This window comes from Leptidea sinapis, chromosome 15 (genome assembly GCF_905404315.1).
Source record: "Leptidea sinapis chromosome 15, ilLepSina1.1, whole genome shotgun sequence".
Classification (NCBI taxonomy): Eukaryota; Metazoa; Arthropoda; class Insecta; order Lepidoptera; family Pieridae; genus Leptidea; species Leptidea sinapis.
Window position 1 is genome coordinate 12789234 of NC_066279.1, and position 20917 is coordinate 12810150.

General features: G+C 34.4%; 2 protein-coding genes and 1 long non-coding RNA gene across 9 annotated transcripts in view; 2 read left to right on the forward strand and 1 right to left on the reverse strand.

Annotated features, from left to right (window-relative positions):
• Window positions 1–20917, reverse strand: part of LOC126968306 (zinc finger protein 883-like) — an 87459-nt gene that overhangs the window by 32376 nt on the left and 34166 nt on the right. The window lies entirely within an intron of this gene.
• On the forward strand, window positions 3710–11597 carry LOC126968317 (zinc finger protein OZF-like). Of its 3 annotated transcripts, none has more exons than XM_050813265.1 (4): window positions 3710–3856; window positions 3976–4108; window positions 6951–7040; window positions 8386–11597. In XM_050813265.1, the coding sequence occupies exons 2-4, from the start codon at window positions 4039–4041 to the stop codon at window positions 9774–9776; spliced, it is 1551 nt and encodes a 516-aa protein (XP_050669222.1). In that variant the 5' UTR covers window positions 3710–3856; window positions 3976–4038; the 3' UTR covers window positions 9777–11597. The 3 variants fall into 3 exon arrangements, with proteins under 3 accessions (XP_050669222.1, XP_050669224.1, XP_050669223.1); XM_050813266.1 differs by having other exon boundaries at window positions 3714–3850; XM_050813267.1 differs by lacking the exon at window positions 6951–7040.
• Window positions 18865–20812, forward strand: LOC126968362 (uncharacterized). Its single transcript, XR_007730188.1, has 4 exons — window positions 18865–18921; window positions 19010–19096; window positions 20263–20334; window positions 20743–20812. It is a non-coding gene; the product is annotated as an uncharacterized LOC126968362 (long non-coding RNA).

Here is a 20917-nt window from a genome sequence, read left to right on the forward strand (position 1 = left end):
CGGTATAATTCTATAAATTCAGTTACAAAAGCCCGAGAATATTTACGTAGGTCCGGCATTTTAAAATCGCTCACGTACGGCGTACACGTCCACACAGCAACGATGTCGCTGGCGACTGTTTGGCGACTGTCAACTTTTCAGATTTACAGCGATTCTATCACAGTACCGTTACAGTTCCGTATCCGTGCTACAGTGGTGCGTCAGTGCTTCAATTCACACATATCAGGCAAAGTACAGTTCTCTGCGGGTCTTCGTGCACGACGTTCCCTTCAGACTAGCGTTGACGTCGATTGTTTTGATGGCACTCTTCAATAACACAGAATTAGCTATCTATCATTGCTTTAGACGAAGAAGAAGAAGAAAATCGAGGAAAAAAAGAAAATGGGTACATGAATCATGGAAGTTAAGAGAATTTGAAGGAGAATTCGTGATATTATTAAAGCATTAATTAAAGACGAAAGAAAGTATTTTGAATATTTTAAAATGTCGGAAAGCTGTTTTAATATTCTTCTTCAGAAGCTGGGAAATAAATTAGTAAAGAAAGATACTCGTGAAGGAAGGCTATATCTCCTAGATAGCGGCTAGCAATTTGTCTAAGGTAGATAAACCAGATTTTATTAACTTTATTTTTAACTTTTTGGAGGTAGGCACAGTCGACAACATATCAGTGAACACATTTTTTGCAGTGCAGATGTATCCATCCACAGACAGGTATATTAAGGATAACTTTTTAATTAAAATTCTGAAAATATGTATTTAAATCAGTTTTATTACTTTGTATGTGGCACATAAACACATTATACTTTTAACACTTTGTTAAGTTCTAGAGCATTATCATTCGTTAACTGTATAGTTCATAACAAATTGCTGCACATCACTATGTTGAAGGTATGATTTTGTGGGATCTACTATATTAGCCAATCCAGTAGAGTCAAGAATAGATTGCGATGTGAGATTTGTATTTGTTGGTTCAGTTGCAATATCTCTTGGATATGATGGTACATTTTGCTCTGTCATCATCTTCATCTCATATTTTTGCACAGTAGTAAATATTTCAGTCTTAGCCAAATTTAAGTAATATTGATTCAAATTATTCAGTGGGGGTGCAATACCATTTAAAAAAGCATCAACTGGGTGCTCGACGCGTTCAGCTTTTTCTTGATTTTTTTGAAGAACATATTCCATTAATGAAGATGCTGAGGATGGTTTTGGTGTGCATTTTGTCGAACCTTTTCTCTTTCTTAAAGTAGATGGAGACGATAGTGATGGTGGTGATGGAGTGGATACATGGCTTGGTGATGGTGTGAGAGTGCGGACGCACTGTGGTGATGGAGTGGATACATGGCTTGGTGATGGTGTGGGAGTGCGGACGCACTGTGGTGATGGAGTGGATACGTAGCTTGATGATGGAATGGATGCTTCGTGACTAGCGACAATGGGTATATCAGGTGAAATGGATACGGTATTTCGAGTCTCGTTGGTTTCGGAGTCAGAATTTTCTTTTTCTGGTTCTACACTTTGTACTGTCGGTCGTTCATTGAAATATTTTTTCAAAAAATGTAATTGTTCATAGTACTTGTATAATTTAACATTGGTCTTCTTTTGTCCACTTTTAGTTTCCGTTTTCTTCAACGATTTTCGATAGTTGTCTTTTATGTTATTCCACCGTGTTTTGCATGTTGAACCTGCAATGAAAATAATATTATACATAGATTTATTTGTTCCAGGTATCTAACAACAGGGGATTCTCTGAAGACAATTACATTTAGTAACCGCTTCGGCCACAGCACAGCATATTCCATAGTTATGGAAACATGCAAGATAATTAAAGAAACTCTGATGAGTGAAATGCTACCTTTGCCTACAGAAGATAAATGGAAAATTATTGCCAATGACTTTAAATTGTTGTGGAATTTCCCTAACTGTGTCGGAGCACTGGATGGTAAGCACATAACAATTCAGGCTCCCTCGAACAGTGGATCTCTATATTTTAATTACAAGAAAACATTTTCAATTGTTTTGATGGCCCTTGTGGACGCGAACTGTAACTTTATTGCCGTTGATGTTGGGTCTTATGGCAAAAACAGTGATGGTGGCATTTTTGCAAATTCCAACCTAGGAAAAAGACTACAGCAAGGAACTTTAGGTATATCTGGAAATTCTCAGTTGCCAGGAACATCAATAGAAACACCACACGTGATTGTGGGAGATGAAGCATTTCCTCTCAAAACATATTTAATGCGACCTTATCCAGGGCAAAATTTGAATGACGACAAGCGCATTTTTAATTATCGTTTATCAAGAGCAAGAAGAATTGTTGAAAATACTTTCGGTATATTAACACAAAAGTTTAGAATATACAATAGACGGATCCAAGCTAACCCAGAAAATGTAGATAATATAGTACTCGCTACTTGTATTTTACATAACTTCATCAAATATTTCAATCCAACAACACATGCATCAGATTATGATGGTAATCAACCTCATACAAGCAGTTTACTGGAAACTGTGCAACCTCAAGGCGGAAATGCCACAGCGGGCGCATTTCACGTTAGAGAAGTATTCAAAAATTATTTTATTTCTGAGGCAGGATCAGTACCCTGGCAAGAAGATAAAATATGATTTGTACTTTGTCTATTAAACTTACTTACACTGTATTATTTTATTTTAAAACTAGCGGCGCATCTCGACTTCTCACATGCTGTATTTCAAATGCAACAACAATTTAATCTTTTTGCGTCGGATTACTATAAAATCCTATCTTTTAAAATCGGTCTAGTAGTTTGTAGGTTCAAACACATAGACAAAAATCTAATCTTTCCTCTTTAGAATAGCACTGTAGATAAGTAAATTTTGACTTACCGTCTACATTCATTTGTGTTCCTATTTTGTTCTACAAATTGTCTTTGTATTTTGTATCCATATACTTTGCAATTCGATCAACACCTCGTCCTCCATTTTGTTTTCGATACAGCGGCGTCAGTGATCCGTGATAAAATATCGTCGTCGCCGATCACGTCCGTGATGAGCTCAAGAAAGTTAGCCCCCCAGATTTTATTTTTATTGTTTATTTTTTTTTATTACATCGTTAGTTCGCCATTTGTTCTTGATTGTTCTCTATAAACATTTGTTTGTTTTCTCGATTTTTTTTTTTAAATTGCAATTCATTAAAATTGGGTAGGTTAGGTTATGTTAGAACAGTTTAAACAACGCACGAGCCGAGCGTAGCGTGCCGCGGCAGCGGACGGCGAGTGCCAGAACCAAATAGTAGGCGTTTCCCCCCATTTTTAATTAATTGTTTTTAAATAAACAACAATAGAACAAACAATTATTTATAGCGAACAATTAAGAACAAACTACGAACTAACGATATGCGATATTGAAAATTCAAAAATAGAAAAAAATTTTTTTTTGGGGGCCTAAGTTTGATGAGCCTCCGTGATGGCCGGTGCCGGCACTGACACTGACGGTGCTGAGACGACACTGACACTGACAAGTGTGAATACATCCATAGAGAATGTTTGAATGAATAATTATCACTGATGCGGTACTGTGCCGGAACTGTGGGTTCACTTATATGTGTGAATCGACCTTAAATCGCTGCTAATATTCACGTCCACACACAGATTTTGACATCGCCAGCGAGTCGCTATCGATTATAACTTAAAACCTATCAAGTAGCACATAATACTTATTAAAGTATTTTATTAATATTAAAGGTTTGCAGAGGTGTATTATATTAAATTTTTATTTATTGGATACATTACAGTTTTTGAAGTCGTTTTTTTATACGTAGTTTTTTTTATTATCATCAATTATAGTTATTAGTTAAAAAATCATAATTGAAGTAAGAGTAAGTATTTATTTTTAGTATAATTTGGAATATATTACAGTATAGATATACATAATCATGTAAATGATAACTGCTACCATAGTCGTGTTATCATCTTCTGAAATACTTTTCAATTTTAGGTTGCTCTTAGACAAAACCGAGATTTTTGTCTTAGTAGTTGGTTGTATCTGATCAAATTCAAAATGGACAGTCAACAGATTATTGAACTGGATATTAAGAAGGAAGCTGAAACAACAGATCATGAATTACCAGGTACAACATCACACACTATATTTAGCATAATTATTTCTATTTGTAACACTTTAAAAACTTATTTGAATTCTTTTATCAGAGGAGGTTAACAATCAAGTGGCATACCTTAAGGCAAGTGAAAATTGCCACCAGATATGTAATTGCTTGAAATTTCGAGACACAGTTGTCTTAAAGTATTGGATTGCCAATTAACCATATGTGTGGATTGATGCATCTACTATACTCAATAACTCTTGTGTTTTTACTTATTAATTTACTTTTTGTTTTACTTACTCATCTAAGGCATTTAGTATTTGATAAGATAAGATCATTTATTTGTAGTCATGGGTATACATAGATGTTTCAAATCACAGTAAAAGTTCTCCATTCCTTGCCCACATGCTGTGGCGTACAAATAGTAATTAATAACAAGTCAAACAAATATATATATACACAATGACAGTTAATTGATATACATATCAATAATTGAATATTTTGAAATTACATATAACAAGTGAAATTGGTAAAAAGAAATTAAATTAAGTAAAATGATATTTAAAAAAATGTTAATTGAGTGTTGTATCTGAGAAGAAGTCTTTTATGGAAATGTACGATTTTGTCACTAGCACATTAAATAGTTTCTTTTTAAAACACGTCAACTTAAGTTCTGTGATATGTGTAGGTATCTTGTTAAAGATTCTCGGCGCCATTTCAAGAACACTATTGTACATCGAAGCTGTGTTGCTGCTATGTAAATGTAATCTATTCTTGCTTCTCAAATTTATATTGTGGATTTCAGATGTTCTGACAAATGTGTCAGGGTTAGTTTTTACAAATAATGCTATTTCATATATAGTGAGGTCAAAGTAAGAATTTTAAGTTGGTTAAAGAATGGTTTACAACTATCCCTTATTTTAAGACTACACATTGACCGAATGCAGATCTTTTGGGCTTTAAAAATTATATCTTTTTCCCATGAGCTTCCCCAGAAAATTATGCCGTAACGTAAGTTGGATACAACAAATCTATGATACACTGTCAGAACAGTTTGTCTATTAGCAACATTTTGAAAGCTCATGAAGTGCGTACGAGAATTTACTTATCTTCTTACTATGTTCTATTGCATGTGCCTTCCAATTTAATTTACTGTCAATGTTAAGTCCTAAAAATTTTATTGTTTCGACACTTTCTATAACACAGTCAGTGATGTTTGAGTATTTTCGTTGTGTTACTTTGCATATACTATAATTGAAATTATTTGTAAACTGAATTGATAGGTATTAGAATTATTTTCATAAGAACTTGTAATCTGTTCTGAAAAGAGCAAGTAGCAGCCTTACATGACATATGTCAATTGTAATTAACCTATAATTTTTTTTTGATTTGTCTTGATGAATGATTTGCCTGTGATACAAACGAACCCACTTCCTACGTATGGGCCCGCCCATAATCTAAGTATAGTAGCGTTATAGACAAACCCTGTGTGAGAGTGAGATAACTATCTTTACACAAAAACCTAGGGGAATGAGACAGAATAGATGGACCATGAAACTGTTTTGAAATAATTTAGTGTCCATTAGTCTTCTGTCGAATTAGACCACATTTTAATTTTTTTATAGTAATTGTTGTGTGTTTTAACGGATAGTAAAAATATAATGATGTCATGTTTTGTGTTAGATTCTGTCGTTATCTACAACTACAATCTAAATACAGAAACATTTCACAGGTAAATACTGATTCTTCTAAACTGCTTTCATGGTGCTTATTTTTGTAGAACATATTAACTAAAATATTTTGTATTACTTTGTATATATACATAGTAAACACTTATTTTCTAAGATATTATCAATTAAGAAATTATGTTTAAGAAAATAAAATATTGTATTCATTAATATAACACCGTTTATCAATATTTGTCTTAGGGTCTCTTTTAGACAATTAAAAGCAAAATACACATCTCACTAACACATCTGTAAAACTAGTGCACATGAACTTTTAAATTTAGTCTTGCCGTAATGAGGAGAGTGTTTGTATATTAAGGTAGTATACTTAGTTTATTGGCCGGCCACACTATGCTCCTTGCGCTACACATGTCGCTTTTTTCTGCCCTACTCTACACGCGCATTTAATTGCCACGCTACGCACTTGTTCCGTTGACAAAATGGCACGGCGAGTATTGACGCCACACTATGTCTCTACCTCCATTCATCTCTACTTCCCATGCCACTCGTTGAGTGTATTGCAGGCCCAGTAGATATATAACATGCATAGTGAATAAAAGCGGCCAAGTGGGAGGCGGACTCGCCCATGAAGGATTCCGTAGAAGCAAATAACATAATATAAAAGTTCTTGTAGTTTGTTGTAACTTTATTCGATGTTTTAATAATAGTGTTTGTTTTTTTAAGTTTTAAGTTATTTAGAATTAAAATAAAAGCTACTTACTAGATCTCGTTACAAACCATCATATATTTTTTTTGTTTTATCATTCTCTTATTTTAGAAGTAACAAGGGGAAACACATTTTACCACTTTGGAAGTGTCTCTCGCGCAATGGTATGGGTTTGATGAAAAAAAAAATTAGAGTTTCAGTTCTAAGTATGGGGGACCCCCAAAATTTATTGTTTTTTTTTTCTATTTTGTATAAAAATCTTAAGGTGGTTTACAGAATACATCTGCTTACCAAGTTTCAAAAGTTTAGTTCTTATAGTTTCGGAAAAAAGTGCCAATGACATCCGGACCGACAGAAAGACATGACGAATCTATGAGGGTTCCGTTTTTTGCCATTTGGCTACGGAACTTTAAAAATGAGTCGAATAGAGATAAATGTACAATAATATTATATTTTACTGACTTTTAAATTTTAGAATCGAATGTGAATGCAGGCAACATGCAACATGGTCCGTTCATTAAACAAGAATACAAAGAGATGGGTGTCATAGAGCATGAGTTATCAGGTACTGACAATAAAATTATGTATGTGGCAAGACTAGTTTATATTGTTCAGAAAAAGCAATTTTTTGCATTTCATTAAAATTTGACTCTTATGTAATAAACACATTCCTTAAACAATAAATTCCTCCTCCTTTTTGAAGTCGGTTAAAAAGGATTTTAATTAGAAATAATAAAACACAAAAATAACATGTTTACCTTGTTGAATGAACAAACAAATTTGGTCCCTTCACCATTGTTACGTATCTCTTCCGCGGGTAATAGGTCACAACAGCCTACCAATCACAGCGCGTCATTTCATGGGACGAGGGTATAAAATAGCGGAGCTTCCGGCTCATTTGATTCAGTTTCGTGCCAGATTTTGGCGAGACAACACATCCTGAGGATGCCTCGTGTAGAGGCGAAACATGTGTCGAATTGTTTAAAGACAAATATTGGCGGAATTAAAACTAAAGAAAACTCAAATCATTTGGATGATTATGGATTTCCGCAAAGTAACGCCTACTTCAATAAATTTTCTTAAATCGGCAGGTATAGCCGAACAGGCGAAATTATACATCAAGTCGACCAAGCTTAAGTGTCTGGTAGTCCATAACGTTTGGTTCAATCAAGAGTGTAAACATCTAAAAGTCATCCCTAATTACATCAACATCCGATCTAATACACATTCACGCGCAAGCACTATAGCCGTAAATAAATGTAAACAAATATGGTTAAACGAAGAATGCCGATATTGGTTTTCAGTTCGAGACAATCTCAAGCTTCACTTGAGAGTGTTATACTCCGAATTGACATTCAAATAACATAATATCGAGTTTGACATTTTAGACAATAAAGCGCGGGAATTAGCCAATAGACTAGTACAAGAAAAATATCAAATACAGTCTAGGAAATTGGCACAGCTATTACGGGATAGTCAAAATAATAACTCCTATCACGATGACAAATCATGATCAAAAATCTTCAGTCAATCAAAAATTGGAGACGTCAAATACTTGATGATATTACGGACGTCGAAATACCTTAGTTGGCTTTTACGACGCCTCGGTAAGAATGAGGGAGGTCTATTCTACTCTGCCGGATACCCCACGGCGTTGATAATTTTAAGTTGCCATGTTAAGTTTTTAACTGCCACTCAGCAGATAGGTCTGCTGCAATTCTTCTTGTGTCACTGTAACTATGTTGTTACAGTGGCATAAGAAGAATTGGCGCTCCTGCCCTAATTAGTTCAGGTCGCTGTTAGTACTTTTAGTGTCACTAGACCTTATCGGCATGTCTTTCCTCCAATTCCATAAAATAATTGTGGACTGAAATATGTCTTTGAAAATAACAGTAATATATTTTTTACAGTGAATGCAAATCCGGAAAGAAGAACTAATGAATGGAATGAAATTGAACATAACAATACAATCAACAATAGCAAAGAAGCATGCAACAAAAACAATATAAAAACAATGTGCACGAAAGAGCATTTAGTTCATAAAACAATAACTAACAGGAAGAAAAAAGAGAAAACCAGTATAGTTTATTCTTGTTCTGTCTGCACTAAAACTTTTAGGTTCCAATCTGTATTACTGACCCATAAAAAAGTACATACTTGTGAAAATACTTTGGATACACACAATAGAATACATACAGACAAAAAGCCTTATTCATGTAACATCTGTAGTAAGAGCTTCATTCGATCTGTGAATTTGGAGAAACATTATAAAATACATGGCGTTGAAGGTGAAAACCGACTTTCATGTAAAATCTGTGGTAAGAGTTTCAGTGAATTTGGTTATTTAAAGCAACACAATAGAATACATAGCGGTGAAAAGCCACATTCGTGTAAAATCTGTGGTAAGAGTTTCGGTGAATTTCGTTATTTAAAAAGACACACTAAAATACATAGCGGTGAGAAGCCACATTCGTGTAACACCTGTGGTAAGAGTTTCAGTGAATTTGGTCATTTAAACAGACACACTAGAATACATACCGGCGAAAAGCCGTATTCGTGTCATGTTTGTGGTAAGAGCTTCAATAATATTTGTGATGTGAAGAGACACATTAGAATACATACCGGCGAAAAGCCGTATTCGTGTAACATCTGTGGTAAAAGCTTTCTTCTTTCTGAAAATTTGAGGAAACACAGTATAGTACATACAAATGAAAAGTCGTATTCGTGTAAAGTGTGTGGTAAAAGCTTCAATCGACCTTCTTATTTGAAGGAACATAATAGAATACATACCAACGAAAAGCGGCATTCGTGTTACGTCTGCGATAAGAGCTTCAATCGATTTATTCATTTGAAGGAACACAATAAAGTACATACCGGCGAAAAGCTGTATTCTTGCAATGTCTGTGATAAGACTTTTTATCGATCTGTTGATATGAAGAAACACATTAAAACACATACCGGTGAAAAGCCGCATTCGTGTAGCGTCTGTGGTAGGAGATTCAAACAATCTGGTAATTTGAATATACACAGTAGAATACATTCAGATGAGAGGCCGTATTCGTGTAACATCTGTGGTAAGAGTTTTAGAAGATCTAGTGATTTGAAGAAACACACCTTAATTCATACCGGTGAAAAACCGTATTCATGTAATATATGTCATAAGAGATTTAATCAATCGTATAAATTGAAGATACACGGTAGATTACATAGAACTGAAAAACAATATTCTGGTAGTGAAAGTGGTAACAGTGATCAAGTCGGTGATTTAGCACCAGATAATTCAAAACCTGTAATTGTGTGATATTTTATTTCATGATATTGGAGGACACTATTATAGTGTACGTAGTTCACACTTAAAGTTTTGCGTAACCTAAAAAAACAACATGTTATAACCAAAATATTATGTTTATTGCTTTTCTAAATACTTTCATTTACATTTCAAACATTTTTTCATGCGATCGAACTATTTTTTAAAACAGGAGGACCACAGATCTGAAGACCTCTTTGGAATTGATAAAAGTGAAACTTTTCATCTAATCCTTAATTTTGGGGAAAATACAGAAATCACAGGGTGTTAGTTCGGGTCTATGTGCAGGAGGGGTGACGAGTTGTACCTTTTTGGAACCTAAAAATGACTTAGTTTTGTTGGACGTGTGTGAAGAAGCGTTGTCATGATGTAAGAGAACGCGGCTTTTTGGTCGTCTTTTGCGAACTTTTTCTAACACCTTGGGTAAACAAATAGTAGGATACCACTAGGCATTATCACTCTTTTTTTATCTTCAAGTGGAATTGTGCTGATGGGACCCGTAGCTGAGAAAAAAATGCGGTCATTTTTACCAACGTTCGCCTGCCCCACTTTTGTTAACTTGATCTCATTTTCAAACATCCATTCACAATATTGCTGTTTTTTTTCGGGCTGAAAACAATAAATCCACGTTTCGTGTCCTATGACAATGTAATAAACAGCATTAAAAATGTCAGTGGTCCACGCGAGCCCGCTTCTGCTCCGCTGTCAGTTCATGAGGGATCCAACGGCAACAAAGTTTCCGATCTTTCAATTCTTCGTGTAAAATTTTCTGAATTTGGCTCATACTAATCCCGAATAGTCCTCTAATTGTCTCCGCGGGTTTTCTTCAATTAGCCACTTATCAGCTTAGCCACATTTTTTTCGTTGAAGTCAGTTGAAGGTCGCCCACGATATTCGCCATGTAAAGAAACCAGACCTCTCTCAAATTCCGCAAACCATCGCCTCACGGTGCTCAAGCAACATGCTTCTCCCCCAAAACCATTTTGAAGACGAGCGGCACAGTCTTGCGGAGATAGAACTTATAAAATCATAAAAAATCATCGCTCTAAAATCTTTTCAACTTAATTCCATTTTCGTTGCGTACATAGAACTTTGGTGTGTGATAAAAAACAATTGACAAATGATTGCCTATTGCTTTTTTTTATTTTTAAGAACGATGCAACATTTCAAAAAACATAACAGAAGTGCAAAACTTTTAGTGTGACCCATGTACCAATCACCTGGGACACTTGACAAGTGGCATTCACAATACGTGAAAGCGGTCACTAATAAATAAGGTCGGATTTTTCAACCCCTAAAAAAGTTTTCGCCTATCTACGTGCACCAAAAGGCAGGATTCCATTACCAGTGCCCTGAGTTCTATAAAGTTGACTGCTGCAGCCGAAATTCATATGTTGGACAAATGAAAAGAGCTATTTCTCAACCTATTAAGAAACACATCAGTGCAAAATAACGATAGTTAAAAATCTGCGATAGTTGAACACTTGCTGAAAGCCGGTACAAAATGGATCTGGATCGAGTTTCATAACCCATTGGTGATTCCTGCTGAATGTTTAAGACTAGCACGAGCATGGAATTTAGTGTCACTCTGCTGTACAAAATATACAATAAAAAGACCGGAATGAATGGATGTCGTTAGAACTTCTTCGCGTTCCGGGCTCTCTAAATCTTGAATGTCCCTTGAATACTGGGTGGTTAGCGCGCGATTATTTGGGTGCGATAGTGAATCTATGCGTATCGTATAGTTAAGGGATTTCAGTGAATTTATCTGAAAGTTATTGCAATAATCTATTAAAATAAGTACAAATTGTTTGATTTGTGGTTTTATTTTTACTCCAACCTTCCTTCCAAAAAAGTTTAAAAGCAGTTATATTATATAAACAAAAGTTTAAAAGCAGTTATATTTTAGAATAAACGAGGACTTTCAATGAAAACAATTAGTTTTATTTATAACTGCTTATGGTTTTATAATCAACTTTATATTATGTTCTTTCTTTTCACGAAACTAGAATTATTATGTTTTCCTCTTAGGTATTCATGCAGAAAGATACCGAAGTTCACAATGAACAGAAATTGCGTGTCTTAGTGACCGAACTTTCATATCCCTTTTATGAATAGATATTAATATCTAGATTTTATATCTATATACTGAACGATAGGAAATTTAATCTAGTGCACATTAAATAATAATACTTTAGCAATCTTTTAAAATCATATATCTTATGAAGCAAAATAACTTAATATTATTAATAACTTACTGTAATGTACGACGACGTCTGCCCACTCTAGACGAAGCTATCCCGCTCAACCTTACGTGTGGCGCGTGTAGGTTCCTTACATTTGGCTTGGCACCGACATCAAACGTATCAATAAATCATCAACAAGTAATAGTATTTTATTAATATTAAAGGTATTCATAAGAGGTGTATTCAATTAAATTTTTATTAATTTATTTTATACTTTTTAGTTTTTGATATCGGTCTTTTTAAACGTAGTTCTTTAACTGTAGTAGGTTTTTGTCTCGATTACATAAGGTAAACTATAATAATATTTCGTTGCTTTATTTTGTCATATATTAAATAGTCATTTTTTTAAGTAATAATTTGAGATATTCATGCAGAAAACACCGACGAAATTGACAATGAACTGAAATTGCCTGCGTTAGTGACCGAACTTTCATAACCTTTGTATGAATGGTTGTTTAGTATCTTGATTTTATATTTATACCTAGTCTTGCCATAAATACTGAAACAAAAAAAAAAAATATATTGCATATAACATTTATTACTTTTACAGTGTGTTAGTTTAATACATAAATATAAAACAATTTAAAATACAAAAAGCTTATTCGAAGTGGTCCCCATTGGATGCAATGCAGTCCTTTAAGTTGAGGCCACGCACTCTTTCCACGTAAAAATTCTTCACTGCCAATCTTAGGGATTGTTTTAGGGACTTCAAATTATCGTGGCGCTTAGAGCAAGCCGTACTCTCCAAAACTGACCATAAATCATAATCCAGCGGATTAAGATCGGGACTAGACGACGGCCAGTCTTCAGCTCTGATGAAGTCCGAAACGTTTGTTTCCAACCAAGACTGCGTGAACGAGCTTTATGACCCAGCGCCGAGTCTTGCTGGAAGGACCATTCTTGGTTATTGAACATGGTGTTTTTAAGGGACTTCACTGCCTTCTCAAGAATGGTATCTTGATATACTTGTGGCGATGTTTTAATAACTTTTTCACAAAAGTATAGCTCAGTAACTCCTTCATATCTAATACCCTACCAAACCATCACTGAAGTCGGATGGTGCCCACGTTGCACTCTGTCTGCTAATTGGGAAGCTTCCTTAGAGCTTTGAGCACAAATACGGTCATTTTGTTTGTTAAAATGTTGCTCAATTGCAAAAAAAAAATCTCATCCGTAAACAATGTTTTTCTCGCAAACAGAGAAGGGTCTCATGATACCTATTAATACTGGGCAGTACACAAACATTTTACTAATACCAAGCAATGGAGAATTTTTAAAATTGCATTTGGCTCCATACCAACTTTGAGTAATGCAATAACAGCGATTCAGTTCTGTTTATTTTCACTCCATTTTAAAATCGCAAAATACACACATCAAAAAAGTCTAAGCAACATGTACTAATTTAAATTTGGTTGGATGGTTTTTCACATTATAACGTTGTAGTTTATTTTTAAAATAATATTTTTAGGGCCTTAGTTATGTTGTAAAAATAACAGCTTTTGTCTTTATAAGTTCTTTTAATAACAGAAATTAACAATATTAGAATATACTAGATAGAAACTAAGGTACATATTAAGCAACTAAAAATTTTTTTAACAAAATGAAATTTCTAAACAAAATGAATTTATTGTGAAAGAATAGGATAATTTAATACAAAGTATGGCCTCTGCTATTCAGATCTTGTCGGCGACGATTATTCATTAATAATAAATAATAATCATTTATTCAACTAATAATATGTGGTACAAAATGTTTTTGTGCCCTACCCTCTGCGATAGGATGCGATAGGACCCTGAGTTGCAGAGGCTAGGTCCTTCCGAAAGGCTTATACATTATTAAACTATAAATTAGCAAACTCACTAAAAAGAGGTATGTGTGTGTGCGTATATGTGTATGTGAGCGTGTGTGTGTGTGTGATTTTTTTTCTTTAAGTCTTTGTTAGTATGTCAAACTGTGCACAAGATTAAATAAATGTTAGTAATTGAATATTAAGTTTTAATTTTAAGAACATTTTCTGTATCTTCGTATTGTAATACTACTAGCCATGATTTTAAAGATTTTGTTAACGAGAATTTATTTATTTTACTTATATTTTATTATATTTACTGAAGTAGTTGTAAGCGTATGCCGAATTAAATTCATATTGTGACTGAGCAAAGCCTGTTTTAGTGATTGGGGTACGAAATGTGTTTATTCTGTTATTATCATTAGAATTTATATTACTTTTTACATGAAATCTTGAAATTATTCCATAAATATATTGCTGACGGACACTAAGAAGTTAACTCTCTACATGTAATTGGTTGGTTGGGTACCTAAACGGCTTATTGAAAATTGTTTTTAGTAGAGTTCTGTGCGCTCGTTCTAACTGAAGCATAAACGTTTTGCCAGCTCCACCCCATGCACAAATGCAACAGGTCATGATTGGAACACAGAGAGATTTATACACCATCATAGTTGTCTCGACTGGGGCCACGTCTCTTAGGTTTTTAAATAATGGAATGAGACGTTTTATTTTATTTTTTGTATTATAAATGTGGGCCGTCCAATTAAGGTGTTCGTCTAGCGTAACACCAAGGTATTTTATGGTGTCCTCTTTGGCTAGGATGTTACATTTACAATAAGATCGATTGTTTTTCCGCTTACAAGGATATGTGTGTATTGGGAGAGTAAATTGTCCGTCAGGATTATTTCTGTTGGATATATTGAAGCACATATATTTAGTCTTATCGGTATTGACAGCTAACGATTTCACGTCATCCCACTGATTTCCATGAAATAAAACCACAGTATCATGGGCAAAGCAAACGATACGTCCTGACGTGGGAGAAATCTTACAAAGAGGGTTGATGTAAGCTAGGAATAGTGTAGGGCCCAAAACACTTCCCTGGGCAACTCCATAGTCAATGGTGATAAGATCACTAGTAAGATCGCCTATCTTAACACACTGCTGTCTTACATTAAGATAATTTTTGAACCAGTCCAAAGCTATTCCTCTAATTCCCAAATTGGAAAGTCTGTTGAGTAAGATAGGAATTGAGACTGTATCGAATGCTTTTTGCAGATCTAGGAAAACGCCTATGCATTTATTGCTACTATTTAGGGTACTAGTGATATATTTAGTAACCTCAAGTACTGCATCCAGAGTAGATTGATTTGACCGAAAACCAAATTGGTTTTGCGCAAGTAGCTTGTATTTTTCAAGAAACTTGGTTAATCTGATATTAACTAATTTTTCCAAGATCTTACTAAAAACACTCAGCAATGATATGGGTCTATAGTTTGAAGCAACTTTTCTGTCACCACTCTTATGAACCGGAATTACAACTGCCTGTTTGGATGGAGCTGGAGCACTTGCTGATTTAAGTTTGAGGATAATACATTTCACTTCGACAATATCAGTAGGGTATAGCATAAGAGATCCGAGAGGATTATTTGAGGCCATATCAGAGCAATCAATTTTGTGTTCGCCTAGTTTACTAATTATTGATGAGGCAAGGTTGTTACCAATATTAGTAAAGTATTTATTTACTTCTGCTAATGATTCTCTTGGGGTAGACTTAGTATTCAATAATTCAGTAGGGAGATCATTAGTAGTAGGTAAATTACAAATTTCTTTAATAGTATCCCAAGTACCTTTAGAGTTACCCGTGTTTTGTTCTAATTTTCCTCGTAAGTATTGCCGCTTAAGTGATTTCAACAGTGAGTTACAAATATTTCTATACCTAGTATAAGTTATCCTATTTAGATCGGATGGCGATTTTTTAGATACTTTGTACAGGCGATCTCTTTTCCTCGTACACTTGAGAATACTATACGTAATCCATGGTTTGATAGGTTTAAATTTCTTAGAGACAATTGATATTAGCGTATTATTCGAAATTAATTTTTGAAAATTTTTTACGAGATAGTTTGCAGTATAATAAGTATCGTTTGATTTATAAAAGCTTTCCAGGTCTAGTTTTCTTAAGCCTTCCTGCATGGCATCGTAGTCATATGTGTATTTAGTTTTGTATTTTAGCGAGTTATTAATTATTTTGTTGTTAAATTTAAGGTTTAATAGAATAGGAGCATGATCTGTAATAGTGGGTTCAAAGACAAATGTATGGGAATGTGTTATGTTCTTTATAGCAAAATGATCCAGGCAACGCATTTCTCTCGTAGGGCAATTGATTGCTGGTACGAGGGCGTTGAGAGCAAGAATATTTTGGTGTTCCTGGCTAAGTGCAGAGACTATCCGGAAGAAGGTCTAGATTCAGGTCACCCGTTAAAATAATTCGTTTATATTTAGCACTTTCTAAGAACATACTAAAATAATCTAAGAACGTCCATGGATTTTTGAAGGCCGCGGGGTCTATATATTGCTATAATATGAATATCATTGTATGAAATAACAAGACAGTTAGCCTCCGAAATTGAAGTCTCAAAAGATGCAAAGTTCAAGTAAGTGGCTATGTAAACAATAACTCCATCATTTTGATTATAGTTATTTTGTGTATGAGCACTTGAGTAGTCCGCGATAAGTGGGGGATTAATTACATGTTTTATCCAGCATTCTGTCAAAATAATAATAGTAATTGAATTAATGAGACTGTTTACTGTTGTCATCTTGCGGTATTCCCTCCCAATGGAATTGTAGCAAATCCTTCAGCTGTTGGGTTGTTGTCACTCCGTCCAAGTCCTTCAAAACACGTCTCTGGAGCAGCCGAGCAGGTCCCATGCGTGCTCGATGGGAGTTGAGGTCTGGCGATTGTGCAGGCCAGGGCAATACACGGTTGTTCTCCGTTGCCAAGTATTGGCTGGTTCGCCAAGCTGTATGTGAACGCGCATTGTCATGCATTAACGTAAAATCGGAGACAAAGGCTTGTGCAAATGGAAGGACATAAGGTCTGAAGAATATCCTCAACGTAATTTTCAGCGTTCATGTTTCCATTTACAAAAACGATCTCAGTTCGCTTGTTCTTCATAATACCCGCCCATACCATAACTGTTGAGCCGCCGCGCTGTATGGTTGAACTTCCTGAATGCACCTGGGCCTTTCAGTAATTCCGGGCCGACGGTACACTAGCACTCTTCTTGTATCAGGCCTAAACCCGAATCGCGACTCATCGGAAAACATAATTTTATCCCATTGTTCCTGGGTCCATGTTTTGCGTTCTCTACACCATTCATTTCGACGTGCGTGATTACCGTGACGTATCGGTGGGCACCTAATTGGGCGTCGAGCTCGTAGGTCGTACTCATGCAGTCGATTTCGCACAGTTTGGGGACTGACATCAACACCACTTGAATTTTGTAGCCTCAAACTTATCTCTCGAGCGGTTAACATCGGCTGGCGTCTTGCAGTCAGTTGTATGTACCGGTCTTGCCGAGTGGTTGTACTCCTTTTACGGCCTGAATGCTGTTCAGCGGGTTGCCTTGTATTATTGTAGCGCTGCCAAAGACGACAAATAACACTTGCCAAAATGCCGAGATACCTGAGATTGATTACTTCCCGCTTGCAACATCCCTACAGCTCTTTGCATTTCATTTGCCGTCGAATGACGTCGCTCCACGACGTCAAGAATATCTAACAATTCAATTTAGTCGCTAACTTTATTTAAATGGTTGGTAAAATTATAAAATCCAGACTAGCAATAAAAACGCACTTAAATTCAAATCATTTCCCTTTTATTAAATTTTATTAAAAAACTAAACATAATCGTATTTTTTTTTACAACCAGCGATTGGTCGACGATAACAAAAAAGTTTACATACCTATGCACTTTGAGTAAATAAATACTTAGAAATTAATTAATATAAATGGTAAATTTGTAATATCATGCATGTTGAATAGACTTTTTTGATGTGTGTATTGTACAATGTATTGGCGCCAAAGTGAGAAATCAGAAAACTCAATGAACATCATCAATCATATAAAAATGGCAGATTCCAAATTCATATGTAATATTTTGTTTATTTTTTATTGTTACAGTATTTATGGCCAGACTCACACCCATATTCTAAGTCGTAACCTCGAAAGTCCCTCGACTCGAACTCAGTCGAGGAGGCCTCAAGGAATGACATTCATAGCTGTCAGTTTGAGGAATTCATGAGGATCCTCGATCTGTGTGAGTCGAGGTAAAACTCATTAGTTACGTCATCGTTTCGAGGAATGCTAACCTTTGACGACGAATTGACGATTTTTTATCTGTGGCTTTCAACTTCTTGTGTCAAGTGATTAGTGAAGTGTCAAATGAAAGCGAACACATAAATAAACAAACTTTAACGCATTTTTTACGTAAATCGAATTCCTTAAATCCACTTGAAAACAAAACCCATGTTTTGCGCAAAAAATACTGTGATATTTGTGAAGTGGGTGGCTTGGAGAAGAAAATATTTTGTTCGCTTCGCAGTATATAAGTGAATTCAATCGTGTGTTGTTCTTATTGAGAAATTACTGGTTTAAAATGGCTGCAACTGGAAGACAGCTTTTCAATGAAGCCGAAAAGATTTGTCTGCAGGAGTTAGTATTCAAATACAAATTAAATTCCATAGCCACAACTATGGTGAGCGCAGTGGCTAAAAAAAATGCCTGGCTTCGCCTAACAGAGGAGTACAATGCCTTCTATGGCATTGTACTCCTACGAATTCAAAAGTAAGTACTTACTGTAGTTGAAAATATATTTTATTCCATTATATTCACTTAAGGCAAACTTTACGAAACACTTGAGCATTTATTTCTTTATCACTTTATTTTTAGAGGACTGAAGCTCAACTTAAAAAATGTTGGGACAATTTGAAAACCAGGCGTAAAAGTATGTTGGCCCTAGAGAAAAGGGAAAGGATGAGGACAGAGACAGATGTGGAGTTGGCAGATGTAATTGACAGTGATAACATACCTTGTAGTGCAGGTAAATAGCATTAAAGTACTTCTGGTACTTACTGCTTAAAGTTTATTGCCATTTGTGATTTTTTATGACTGTTTTTTTTGTTTGTCAGAAATCCAAATTGATGATGTGATGTTGTTAGATACATCATCTCAAGTACCAGCAGTTAGTGTTGAGGTTGAACATTTGTCAGAAAAAGGTAAAATAACCAACCTTTTTAAAATTATAAAAAATAATATTATGTTATTATATATTATCTATTGCAATGTCCGATTAATTACAGCTGGCAGGTAGCGAAACATCCTATGACGCGATTAAGATTATCCGATGGCGAGCGCGAGATTAATCATTATTAAAAGCGATATAATTACATAACGACTCCACCTATGGCTATATAAAAAATACATTCACATAGTGAAAAGTATAGAAAATCAATGTGTAAAATCATAAATTATGTTTTTGAACCCAAGTTATATATAAATAAAAGGTTAAAGCTCGAGATTATAGGTAGAAATGTTATAACATTTTCATTATATTAAGTTTTTATGTAAAATATTAGCGCACACATTAATACAACTTGATTATTATTGAAATAGACTATATAACCTATTTTTTGATATTAATATGTCATTACTTCGACTTACGGGATTGTTGCATTAAACTAAAATAAAGCACCCATTCTTAGTATATACCTACAATTTATCTGCGGAATGCACAAGTAAAACGTGAAATACTTTGTTGTCTCAATACATCCAGATTGTTGAATATTATAAACATTATATTTATGATATTTTGTCCCTATTACAAGCTTTTACATTATATTAATGATTTACTGTTAATTAATTGAATTACAATAAAAATTTGATATTTAAACCAAATCAAAAAAGTAGTATCGATCATACTATTATAACTTGTCGATTTAATGTCGTAAGAAGAATTTTATATGTAATTTGTAGATAAAATCGGAAACTAGATATCATGAGGATTAATTTCATATATAAAACAAATATAATACGTAATTAAAATATTACACTTACATGATACACAAAACAATAACAAAACACTTGACACTACAAAAACAAACAAAGACAAATCCCCCCGCAAAGCGATTTTCAATAAATTATTTCTTTTAATTTTTGCTTGGATACTTGATATTTAAAGATAAGCCTAAGTCTTAAAAAATCGTATTTGACAAGCTAATTCACTCATAATACAGATAATAGCACAAAATAAATACGCAAGTCGACTGGGCCACTCTGGTTGCCTGGACGTTTGACTGTCTAAAGAAAAAAGCCGCTCTAGTTGCCCGGACGTTTCAGTAGTTATGTTTATTGTTAAGTATTAATGTTACACATAATTTTACAGAAAACATTATAAACACTCCTCCACATTTGACAGAGTCCCGGGTGACTGATTATAGTGCAGCTCCATCACAAGGTAATTATAAAAATATTTTTTCAAAGTTTAAAATGAATGTACACTCAATTAAATTAAAAAAACGTTATACCTGAACACATTATAATAGGCAAAATAGTTGCCATAATCAACTGCTTAATTAATGTCTGACTGTTCATCACTGCTGTCTTTTCTTATTATTAGATGATGGGGATATAGACCCTCGACTTGCCATGCTGCTTAGATAACTTATTGCAACTCTTTACATTTATTATCAGTTGTTAGTGGTAGTGACTGGGTCGACAGTTTAACATGTTCTCTATTGATGGTATGGTCTAGAGAGACGGAGACCACAGGCCTATTGTTATTATTTAAAAAAAATGAAATAAATGTCTGAAATTGTTGTTTTACATTTACAATATAGGTCTTATTATATGATTTACATTTCAGGGTCAAGAAATATATGGACCAGAGTGATTCCAGAAGAATTTCATATGTTAGTATTAGGTTGTAAGTATATGTTTATTTGTGTAATAAAAAACTTTATTGCTAAGTATTTATTTATTTATACATCATCCATAAATTTAGTTGTAAACAGTATTTAACAAACTTATAAATAGAACAA

Bases quoted from the DNA above. Each gene is read 5' to 3' on its own strand.
- LOC126968317 (XM_050813265.1), top strand. From the start codon at position 4,039: ATGGACAGTCAACAGATTATTGAACTGGATATTAAGAAGGAAGCTGAA. The intron at 4,109-6,950 runs GTACAACATCAC...TTTAAATTTTAG, and splicing joins AACAGATCATGAATTACCAG to AATCGAATGTGAATGCAGGC. The intron at 7,041-8,385 runs GTACTGACAATA...TATTTTTTACAG, and splicing joins CATAGAGCATGAGTTATCAG to TGAATGCAAATCCGGAAAGA.